Here is a 12,678-nt window from a genome sequence, read left to right as displayed (position 1 = left end):
AACCATTATCTATAAATACTGTATATTGCAAGGCATGTTCATATTGTGAGATATATTTGGTGTACTTGCACGTGACTAAGTTTATTTAAAGTTGCTGTTTATTGCATAATAAACTCTGCATGACGCAAGACTATATTTTCTAGAGGGCAACACTAAGAATAAGAAGCAAGAGAAAATAATATGTATAGAAATGATAAAGGAGTAGAGTGAAAAAAATTACGATATATCCTGAAAACAAGTTTGATTCCAAATTTTAAATGAAGGGAGGTCGAAGAAGAGTAAATACGAACAGAGAATAGAAAAATATGATTTTGCAGGGAGTAGAAATGGTGTAGTATTAGAAATGAATATAAAAGAGAAATTCTGTATACAAGAAATGTGCGAAATCCATATAAATAATACTTGCATAACAATGAAATAATGAGAGGTGCACTGAAGTAGTGAGGCTTTTGAATATTAAAGAGGACAGATTGATGAGAACTTTCAACTTCTTACAGGATATCTCTATTGTCGTCTTCTGGTTAATGTACAATTCCTCAATTCAATTAGCCACAGGAGTGAATGAGATATTACTAACAGTGTAAATATTTACAACAATGGAATAATATATCTAAAATGTTTATAGATTCAAAGAGGGCGATATACCGGAAGTGGCATTGTTCGTATTGAAAAATCTCGCCTCTAATCATTGGAGAGCATTTTACGATTTATTTAGGAAAGGAGAGGTAAACTGTACGAAACACAGAAGGCCAATAAGACTCGTTGATAAAAGAGTAATGCATTGGACGAGAGACCAATACTTCGCTGTATGTTCGGCACTAACATCTAACGGTTCTGTAATGGTTCGAGTTGGTTTGGCTACAAGCATTTCAAAAATTAAAGTTTATCGAAAATTTTAAAATTTGACACAAAAGTGTACATTTCCAAGGTAAATTGCTGCAGTTCTTTCACTTTTGGTAGAAAAATGTTTTAAAAAAGTTACAGAGGCTTAAAGATTAATAATTTTCACCCAATCAGGAAACAGGATTTGGAAGCTGTCATTTTGTGCGTGACAGCACGCCTTGTCAACTGTAAACAAAGCAAATTGGGCGTAAAAAGTTGACTTATCTCCCCTTTCATTTTTATTTACTTTTGTAAGGTAACTAAACTGAACAATTACGAGTAAAATAATAGGATGAGGATGTTACACCGGGTGACGAATTAGTCTCGCTTTGAACAGAAACGGTTTCTTTATACAGTTTCAGAGTTAAGAAAAAAATAATTAACAACGAAGAGAGTTTACAGATAAATAGTACGGCAAGGAACATTTATGCAAGACATAGTAATGCGTACAGAAGGTTCAACATGGAGCAGAGTTTTGGATTAGCTGTATCTCGAAGTACCATACTTCAAGGGAAAGGAAGGCAAAAATATAAAACATAGCAATCCCGAAGAAAATTTTGGTAAATTTTCAGATTAACACCCGCACGATTTTTACTAGGGTGTTAGGGTCAGGGTTAGGGAATTGCATCCCTAACCCTAAAAACCCTAACGCCCTAGTGAAGATCCTGTGGGTGTTAATCTGGAAATTTGGAAAAATCTTTTCCAGAATCGTAATTTCTGTTGTCTGTAACAAAAAATACCAAGTGTTAAGATTTTATTTACACTCGTGTTTATGGTATGTGCAATACACACTCGCTCGCATTGGAGAATACTTTGCCAAATTATTTGTGGTGGTATTTTTAGTTGAGACTTCTGTTAATGTTTACTTTAACACCCGGCCAGAAAAAAAAAATTATAATGATAAATAAATAAAAACAAGTTTAATAGGTGTAAAAATGTGTATTAAACGTTTGTCATTATGTATTAAACATTAATTTTTCGTTTGAAAAAGGATTTAAAAAAGATCCCATATATCGTGGTGAGAGAAACAAATTCATAAATACGGTGTTAAATATGGTTTCACCATGGAAAAAGGAAAATTTAGCTGTTGTTTTTCGCACTTGTCCACCGTTTGGATCTTTTTTAAAACCTTTTTCTCTTACTCAAACGAAAAATGAATGGATTAGAAAAAAATTTTTTTCAAACATTTTCCATTACACTCAAACAAAAAAGTGATTTATGAATTTCTTTCTCTTCAAAAGTCCGCTCCGAGTCGGAAAAAAAATTTCTCCACAAATTTCTTTTATAATCTTAATCTATGCCGTTTGAAAGGTATTTATATAAAATTTTTCACTAAAAGATATCCATTTTCCTATAAGTTATGAGGGAGGAAAATCGGATCTTGTGAATTTTCTGAAAGTCCTCACCCACCACTCGGTTCGTTGGTATAAATTTCAGTTTCTATATTCGTTTAATACACATCTTTTAGGTTCCAAATTTTGGCGCAAGTGTAACACTTTTGAAGGAGAGGGTTCATCGACGTTGAAGTACATCGTTGAATTAACTCCCTTTGCAGGGACCTTCAGTGAGTGAGCTCCCTTCATGGTAACCAATTACCGCGTGCGCGTTTGGAAGCGTCTAGATTTTGAGCTACTGAAATATTCTAGAAAGCTAGAACGTTCTCGCAAACCCAGAGATTTGCTCTTAACCATTCTCCGTTTAGAGACAGTCACATCGTTGCTGTGTCGTATTCTTTTCTTCTCTGTTATTATATTTCTGCTTTTTCTGTAAAGACTATCCAATTTCATACAACCGATTTTCATACTTTGTAATAAAGTAATTAAGCTTTGTAATTCAAAGAAAATTAAATATATTTTAATGTAGCAATTCGTAGATTTATTGCTTCCTTCTTTTGTACAAGAAATTTTGTTACTTTACCACACGCAGCCAGAACTCAAATATTAAAGATCTATATCTTTCCACCCAACTATTTAGCGACAACTACAATACCCGACAATACTTGAATCTTTTACTTGTTTCAGTCAGTAGCCTGCTGGGACACCTCCTTGAAGAATTTTTAGTCCAATGTATCGATCCCAGTACTCATTCTATCGGTCTCTTTTGTTAAGTTACAAGGACGTAAATACCACCATCGGTTGTCAAGCGTTGTTGGCGGACACGGACACACACACACACATATATATATCTGACGGGCTTCTTTCAGTTTCCGCCACAAAATCCACTTGTTCAAGGTGTCACACAATTTGACTAAACCTGGAACTATGTGGTTGGGAAGCAAGCCTCTTAGCACACAGCCACGCCTGCGCCTATTAGTATTTAAATTTTAACGAACCGGAGGAACGAAAATTGCAAAGCAGTTTTCCAACGCTCTAACAATCCTACCAACTTACTGCCTGTGCATAGAATAAGGTTTCATTTAGTTACGCCGGGCGAATTGCTTAACGGTATTTCGTGTCTTTAAAATTCCGCCAAGGTCGACTTTGCCTTTCATCATTTCGGGGTCGATAAATTAAGTACAAATTGCGTACTGGGGTCAATCCAATCGACTGGTCCCTGCCCCAAAATTTCGGGCCTTGTACTTAGAGCAGAAGATAATATAATATTATTCAATGATTTAATAGCTGGTAGCAGTAACTGTGGACATTCTGAGTGGTATAAGTATTCTATTTAGATGCATACATCTATAACTTTTCTTGTGTCTTTTGCTTCAATTATTAGCCTGTGGCCATGCCTTGAATTGTTAGTCGAATGAATCAACTCCATAACATTTTTAAGCCTGGTACTTAATCTATCGGAGTCTTTTGCTGAACCACTAGCTTACGGGAACCTAAACACCTAATATTATAACCAAAACCTGAGATATGAGCAGTCACTAATAACAATCTCCTATATCCTTTATCAGATTAATTTCAAACATTATCATATGACAAATCACCTCCGCCATTCCCAGTTACTTTAAAAATGGCCAGGAACACAAAAGTTCCTCAAATATAGCCATTCACAAATTCCAATGTTCGTCCCACAAAAAAAGATTAAAGAGTACTGCAACAGATGGCAGGAAGTATGTGACTTGCTGTCACATTAAGTCATACACACCATTCCTACAAGAATATGCTAACAGTAGCATTAGGCTGGATGACATGCTGCCATACATCTTTACAAGAACATGCCAGTCACACTAACTTAGATGTGACTTGCTGTCATTACACCCTCTCCATAAGAATGTAAACAGATCATGCTGGATGATCAATCCTTCCTACTAATCTTACCACAGAGGATAGTGTATCATAGTTAATTTCATCAATGTTACTTAACTTCATTGGTATACATATATCATCTGTTCAGTGGGTGTTGGCTATCAGGTATAATCATTCTTATAGATATTACAGTGCAACTCTGTCCAGTCTTAGATAATGTCTATCCTGTTTCCAAGCAAGGTAATATTTCCCCACGACTGGATATGTTCAAGGAAGATTGGAAATGTCACTACTTGTATTGCATAATGCTAAGACAAATAGACACAAACACACGCAACAGGCTTCATTTGGTTTTTGTCTACTTACAAGGCTTTAATTGGTCTCTGACCACAGAAGACAGTAGCCCAATGAGTTGTAGAAACCATTTTGAATTTGAAAGAACTGTTCATCATCATCATCATCGTTTAACGTCCGCTTTCCATCCTAGCATGGGTTGGACGATTTGACTGAGGACTGGTGAACCAGATAGCTGCACCAGGCTCCAATCTGATCTAGCAGAGCTTCTACAGCTGGATGCCCTTCCTAACGCCAACCACTCCGAGAGTGTAATGGGTGTTTTTACATGCCACTGACACGAGGGCCAGTAAGGTGGTACTGGCAACGGCCATGCTCAAATGGTATTTTATACAGGCCACTGGCAATGACCTCGCTCGAATGTTTTTTCACGTGCCAGTAAGGCAACGCTGGTAACGATCACGCTCAAATGGTGCTATTTACGTTCCACCAGCATGGAAGCCAGACAGCTGCTCTGGCAATGATCACACTCGGATGGTGCTGTTAGTGCTCCACTGGCACAGGTGCTAGTCATCGAATTTGATTTCACTTGCCCCAACAGGTCTTCGCAAGCAGAGTTTAGTTTCTAATGAAGGAAAGGTTGGCATGGGAGTCATCAAATTTGGTTCAATTTCGATTTCACTTGCTTCAACAGGTCTTCGCAAACAGAGTTTAGTGTCCAATGAAGTAAAGGTACAAATAAGTGGGCTGGATTATGGTCTCACTTGGCTTGCCAGGTCTTCTCACGCACAGCATATTTCCAAAGGTCTCAGTCACTAGTCATTGCCTCGGTGAGGCCTAACTGTCATGAATCAAAAATCAAAAAGCTGATTAGAGTCAGAATGTTTAATCCTTTAGCAGTCAGATTACTCTGTCAAATTTAACACTTATTCATTCACATTGTTTTGAATTAATCATGCTTTATTTTGTAGCTTTGATTTCAATGCTGTCATTGTTTATGATTCGAATGACACTGTCAGGTAGGTATGAGAGAACAGATCTGGCCAGTTTGAACATTCTGCGCTGGCTGGATATAACCAGTTTAAATGCTAAAGCTTTAATACTCTTGTACCATCTATTAAATGATTCAGTGCATATAAAAGACGCAAAGGAGCCTCAGACTATCCCCTGATAATAATAATAATGTAATAAAATATACAACACTAATATACATGAGGAAATTGGTTTATTAAAAATACACTGTTACATGAAAATATTCTGCCATAGATATCACATGGTTATTTTTTCTTTTTTTCTGTGGGTGCGTTTGTGTTGAGCTAAACCATCACTTCTGGAAAATCTTTCTTTACAGATATCACACTGGAATGGTCTTTCCCCAGAGTGAACCCGTTTGTGTCGAGATAAATGACAGATTTGATTGAATTGTCTTCCACATTCTTCACAGTCATATGTTATTGATCCTCTATGACGATTTTTGTGTGCAGTTAAATTACCACCTCTAGAAAATTTTGCACCACATACATCGCATTTGTATGGTCTTCCATGGATATGGATTCGTTTGTGGGCTTGTAAATGACCACTTCTAGAAAATGTTTTGCCACAGATATCACAGTCGTATGGCCTTGCCCCTGTTTTCATACATGTGTGAGAAGATAAATCATCTATTGTGGAAAATGTGTCATCGCAAATATAACATTGAAAAAATTTTTTTCCTGCATGGGTTTCTTTGTGTTCAGTTAACAAAATGTCGCTAGTGAATTTTTCATTACACACGTCACACTGGTATGATATGGGGGGTGAATGAGTCAATTTATGCTGATGTATATATTTTTTGGTGAATAACTTCCCACATACATCACAGGAGTGTAAATTCTCTTCTATATTTTCTTGTGTATCAGTAGATACATCATTACTTTTTGCTTTCCAATCCATAGCTTTCTCCCTTAATATATATTTTCCTGTTTGCTGGTTTTTATAAAACTATATCTTGGCTGATAGGGATGCAATTCAAATGTATTTCTAAGGAAAGACTCTTCTAAATAAGTAGCAACTAAAAGATGATTAAACACTGATTAATAAAATAGTTACATAATACATACTTATAACTGTTAAAGCTTCATTGTAAATCTAAGTTGAATTTGTACAGAAAAACCTTCTAGTAATGGTGAAAATTTCAAGGGAATATCAGTTTAATACAGTTCACATCACATCAACCAGGAGATGCAAAAATAATTTGTCGAAATTATTTTCAAGCTCTAAAAGTTTGACATCTTGATCCTCGTCAGTGAAATATTTTCATCTCAATGTCATCAGATAACCTGAAATAAAAAGATAAGTGACAAAGCTTATAAAGATTATGGGAGAAAACATATTTAAGAACAGATATTGAAAGTTATAGTAGCAAGAAAGAACTAAAACATAGGCATTGTGTTAGAGAGATGTGGTAGGAATGGAATTATAAGGATCAGGTCACTACACCCAACATTGCAAAACATTACTATAACATCCTAAAAATATTTTTTCACCTGATGCAAGCATATAGAAATACCTATACAACAATTGTGTCAAGCATAGACACAAGGCCAGATATTTGTAGGAGGGAGAACAGTCAATTACACTGTCCTCATAAAAGGCAAAGTTGACCTCAGGAAGTAAAGAGCTGAAACAAATAGCACAAGGCATCTAGTCAGATGCTCTAATGTTTCTGCCAACCGATCATCTTATAACATGTTAACTAGATTACTTCATTCGGCCCAAAGTTTGATTAGGCATAGGGTTCGCTTCCCACATACATGGTTCCAGGTTCAGTCTTACTTGTGTGGCAAGTGCATTGTACCAAAGCCCTAAGCTAAAAAAACGCCTTATGAGTGGATTTGGTACATTGAAACTGAAAGAAGCCTGTTGAGTAAATAGATGTGCATGTATGTGTTGACATTGCGTAACAGTTGTAAATGAGTGTCACTCTCATAAAAGGGTTTTCCTTTGTTTCCAATTTTCCATGAAAACGAGTTGCTAACAGGAAAAGCATCCAGCCTTAGAAAATCTGCATCAACAAATGTCATCTGATCCATGCGGGCATTGAAAAGCGGACATTAAAACGATGATGATGAAAACATCAGTCTTATGCTAGACATATATATGACTATAACAAAGACAGATGTTCATGTGATCTTAAGATGTCTCGATTCTGTCAACACACAATCCTGACCTGTCTTCCGTATGACCCAAATGGGGTTGAACAAGTTCCAGTCCGTATGCTAGTAGCGACAAGCCATGATCTGCCTTAGTCTATTTTTCAATGATTCAATAAATTAGATATGTGATTGTGTGTCCCAAATTACCAAACTTCGATGCACACAATAATAAAATGTACATAAATGGTTGCTAAAACAGGATACAAAGGGAACCACAAGCACATCTTAGCAGCCCATCATTCAACGAAGCCTTTCGACTTACCTCTGATAAGACGTACGTGTTAAATAAACATAATATTTTGGGAATATATATTCTAATTTGTTCAATCAAAGAGAAAATGGGCAATCAACCGTTTTGTGTCCCATTACACCGCCACAACGTGTTGTTAACAATCCACAGAAGTAATTGTTTTCACCCCAATAGACGTCAGTGATTGGTTAAAATTACTGAAATACAATTTTAAGACAAAGTAACTTTAAAAATATAAACTTTTCTCAACAACACTAAGAGTAAAAGATGTTTTATATGACACATTCTACCAGTGTCCCAAGTTTGAAAGTGTTTCGTTAGAAAACAAATGGTGTCCGCCAAATCAGAAAGATCCGATTTGCAGCATATTCAGATTAAAAGGAAAGAGAAATGAAAACAACAATAAATAACACTTTTAACAATTACCTTATTCGTTTCGGCCATTGAAGACAGTCAAGTTATTTTTGTATATAACTCACTAATTTTGGCTTCATTTTAAATATCATATAAAATACCCCAGAGGTACATTTATTTGCTTGAAAATATTGCAAATAAAAAAGCTATAAGTCCCGCGACTAAAAATCAGGCTAATGTAATTAAGAACCAATAAACTTTCGAGAAATTACTGTGTCTGGATTTTTTTTGTTTTTAAACACAAAATGGACGTTTATTCAATAAACGAAAGGAACGAGGCAAAATCCTGCGTTAACAAGACAAGAAATCTTTAGTTTGTACATCTTACAGCTACTTCCATTTGATGACATTAATAATATCGATAAGTACTTAGTATATACTCACCTAAGTCGAACACGTTTTCACCATATCACGTGGTGATTTTTCGTCATGTTCACATCATCGTTTTATTTTGGCAAATTACTTGGTTTAAAAAGTCGCGTGGTGTAGGAAAGGAATATGAAAACAAAAATGCGCGGAAAGCAACGGGTGGCTGGGGAGAGGACTTCGGAAAATTCACAAGATCCGAGTTTCTCCTTCAATAACTTTTAGGAAAATGGGGTTTTTCCTTTGTGAAATTTTGAAGCTCCTTTAAAAACGCATTAAAAAAAAAAAACAATTTTTCCTAAAAGTTATAAGGGAAAACTCAGATCTTGTGAATTTTCTGATGTCCTCTCCCCGCCCCCATTGCTTTCCGCGCATTTTTGTTTTCATATTCGTTTTCTACACCTTTTTTTTTTTTTTACACCGGTTGCACATTTTTTTTTCGATTAATCTTGAGGCTTCCTAAACTTTTATCTGATTTGGGTCTCAAAGAAATCTTATAGTATTCATAAAAGCAGAATAAAGTTTTTATTGATATATTTTTTGCAGGACTTAACATTAGCACGTTCTGAATCCGTGCCACTCATAATTGTTGCTAATTCACCTAGATATGTGAGCAACGTTCACAGACCATGTCATTGGCGCCCTCGGACTTGTAAACTATTTACTGTAGCAACATATTTGTTTAATACACAAATGTTAGGTGTATATTTATTAAACAAAAAGGAACCTGGAATAAGAAAACACGGTAGAGTAAGTATAAAATGAGAGCTGAAAGAATAAGAATAAATATAAAATACATATCCGGGAAACTGGATTATCTATGAGAAATACAGAATCATGGAGAAAGTAGGAATGATGTATGAACGAAGAGATTTTGTATAAAAGAAATGTGCAAAATCTATAATACTTACTTAACACTATAGTAATAAGATGAAATAATGGGAGATATATCTCTATTATCTTCTGGTTAATGGACAATTTCTTAAGTGAATTATTACTAACAACGCAAGAAAAAAATATATTGATATCTGAAGGGAAGGAGAGACCGAAGTTGAGATAAAAAGGAAATAACAGTAACTTTGCTGAAATAATTCACCTCTAATCACTAGAGAGTTCTTTACTCGAACAATTTCCCCTCTAACCACTAGAGAGTTCTATACTCGAACAATTTCCCCTCTAATCACTAGAGAGTTCTATACTCGAACAATTTCCCCTTAATCACTAGAGAACTTTATGCATTACCTTACCAGTATTGTAGGGCATTTAGTAAATGTGTGCACTCTGTGCCCATCTGATCTCATTAGCACAGAAGGGCATTTCCGTCTATTACGATCTGAAACAAAATTTTCAAAGTAAACAGTCCGATTTATTTCAGTTGCGTATGTTCAAAGTAATTTAATTTCATACGAGCACAACTTATCAACCGTAACCATTCTACCTCGTAATTCCCTAAACCTTAGAGTGTTACACACCATACTTTTGACACCGGCTTACAGATTTTAATTATAGTTTAACTTTTATCACATCTTTTGGTGCTTGTGCACCATGAGGAAGTGAATACTGATTTTCAAAAGAAAAATATTACTTTTAAATAAAATTAGATAAAATAATATACAAAAAAAAAAAACTATCTGTGTTGATTTTATACTTTGGAAGACCAACTCCCTATATGAATATATATAGAGAGAGAGGGGGGGAGACTCCCTCTTCTCAATAATACCTTTTTTTTTTCGTTTACCTCCAAGCAGACTATATGCACTCATTCTATACCGCTTGTGTTAACTCTTTCTATACCCCTTGTGTTAACTCTTTCTATATCTTCTTTAGTTTCTCCACCTTTCTTTATACAATGTAAAGCTTGACAGGAAAAATCAAACAACCAACATTTATCATTATAAAGTGATAAACAATTTAAATAACATCGCATGTGCAAAAATAATAAATAGATAAAATGATCAAGTTGTTTACTTCGTTTAAAAAAAAATTCGGTAAAATGTTGACATTATTACCTGGAAACGAAATGGAAAAAAAATTTAAATAGTGCAATGGATGTAAAAAAAAAAAAAAGGTGTAGGAAACGAAGATGAAAACAAAAATGCCCGGAAAGTAGCGGGTGTGCGAAGAGGCCTTGCCCGGAAAGCAACAGGGGTAGGGAGAGGCCTTAGGAAAAATAGGTGTGTGTATGTGTGTTTACACACACACACACACACATATATATATGGGGAGAATTCACAAAAAGACGAAGACAGGTGGTGTAGAAAACAAATAGATGTATTGGTATAACGCTCAGGAATGGAAAAAGTCTAAAGAAAGAAACAAGCAGAGAAAAAAAAATGTGTGCAGTGGTTAGCGATCTATCATTCACACACACACACACATACATATATATATATATATATATATGTGTGTGTGTGTGTGTGTGTGTAAACCTAGCAATGACAAAGGTTTTAGTAAGAAAGAAGACAGTATAGTTTTTAAGCTACATAAAAAAATAAGGTTGACAACACTATTAGATTATTATTTATTGAAGCTCAAACACTGAAAGCAGCAAGAGAAGGACTAACCTGAAGTGAAGATTGACTCACTTACCATCATGGGAATTTTCTTGCTGCAGTTAGATACTTGACCCTTAGTGAATGAAGACCATTCAATGCATATGCAATCACAGTTTGTCCTTTACAATTTTGCAGGTAATGCTCCACGATAGGATTCAGATACTTTCAGGGAATTGGACACAAGATAGGAGTAGAATCAAAGTCAGGCTGTCTGAGAATGTAAGCTTGGTATGTGATATATGCAGTGGAGCAGTACATAAGATTACACTTAAAAATAGTTTCTCTTAAATACCTGGATGGATCACTAGATTTAGTTGATAGCTTTTGTTTCCTAGGTGGTGTAATTAGTGAGTTGGTTGCTTGGAAAGCATAGAAATCAGAGTAAGAATGGGTTGGAGAAAGTTCACAAGAGCTACTATCACTGCTGGCAATAAAGATCTTTTCCCTTAGAGTGAAGGGCAGATGGTATGATGTATGCGTTAGAGTTTTAATGATGAATGGTACTGAGTTGTGGGCCTTGAATGCAGAGAACTTGTGAAGACGGGAGAGAAATGAAGTGAGCATACTCTGTTGGATGTGTAAAGGTGCATGAATTGTACGGTATATATGTACTGAGAGAAAACCTGGTTGAAAGAGGAATCAGATGTAATGTGCAAGGAAGAAGACTGTTCAAGCATGAATATATGATGCAAATGGATGAGGACACCTTTATAAAGAAGTACCAATCACTAAAACTCAATGTAGCTTGCAGGAGAGAGAGAGAGAGCAGGAAGATAAAGGACAAGGTGGTAAAAAGTGATCTCAGGATCTGGAACTTTGCAGAAATCACAAAAGTCCAAGATAGTTGGTGATATAGGATTCTTAAGAAAATCTGTCCACTTCAGTATAACTGAGTTCCAGCAGAGCTGAGTGTGTGTGTGTGTATACACAGAGTGTTTCAAAAAGTTTGATATCATTTGAGATGTAAATATCACAGAAACTACATAGTCAAAGCAAATGAAACTAAACGGGCAGTCAAGCAGGAAAGCAAAGTGAAAAAGGGACCTAACAAGAGTAACCTCCCTCGACCTTCTTGAAAATTCTTACATTCTAGAAGTTTCCAATTAACTTCCGGATGACGTGAAAGGCAGGAACTTCCGGTTCATCCCTTATATAAAGGAACACCTTTCTAATTTTGTGCCACTCTTGCCTATCAGTTCCTAGATATGCATTAAGTCACGCCACTCCCATACACACCCACACACGCGAATGTTCGCCTTATTTGCTTTGAGACATGAGGCTGCAAAATAGGTTCATGTGACATTCCAAGCTTTTCCTTCAATTAACCTATATGTTAATGCATTACATCCAGTAATAAATATGTTATGACTTATTATGAATGTCTTACAAATACTTATTTTCTTGTCATTTATATACAAGATGGAGATCTCTCTTTCTTTTAATTATAAAAATTACAGGATGTTTCATACTGACATTCATTAAAGTTTTATACCTCCAAATTTGAATGAGAAATTCAAAGGTATGTG

The 12,678-nt window shown here is 35.5% G+C and overlaps 1 protein-coding gene across 3 annotated transcripts in view; it reads right to left on the bottom strand.

The window, feature by feature from the left end:
• Positions 1 to 10,162, bottom strand: part of LOC106871970 (uncharacterized) — a 35,105-nt gene extending 24,943 nt beyond the window's left edge. Inside the window, exons 1-3 of one of the 3 annotated variants that reach the window (XM_089355876.1) lie at positions 9,509 to 10,162; positions 5,843 to 6,691; positions 5,734 to 5,742 (exon numbers count right to left, since the gene is read on the bottom strand). In XM_089355876.1, the coding sequence (XP_089212002.1) occupies positions 5,734 to 5,742; positions 5,843 to 6,305 (472 nt within the window). In that variant the 5' untranslated portion in view covers positions 6,306 to 6,691; positions 9,509 to 10,162. Of the gene's footprint in view, positions 1 to 406; positions 2,745 to 5,733; positions 5,743 to 5,842; positions 6,692 to 9,508 lie in introns of those variants that run through there. The other 2 variants (XM_089355875.1, XM_014918766.3) reach the window with 2 other exon arrangements.
• Positions 10,163 to 12,678: the final 2,516 nt, after the last annotated feature.

This window comes from Octopus bimaculoides, chromosome 7 (genome assembly GCF_046866305.1).
Source record: "Octopus bimaculoides isolate indiv1 chromosome 7, ASM4686630v1, whole genome shotgun sequence".
NCBI classification, from domain to species: Eukaryota; Metazoa; Mollusca; class Cephalopoda; order Octopoda; family Octopodidae; genus Octopus; species Octopus bimaculoides.
Note: the sequence above shows the minus strand (reverse complement) of the source record. Positions and strands in the feature narration are given on the sequence as shown.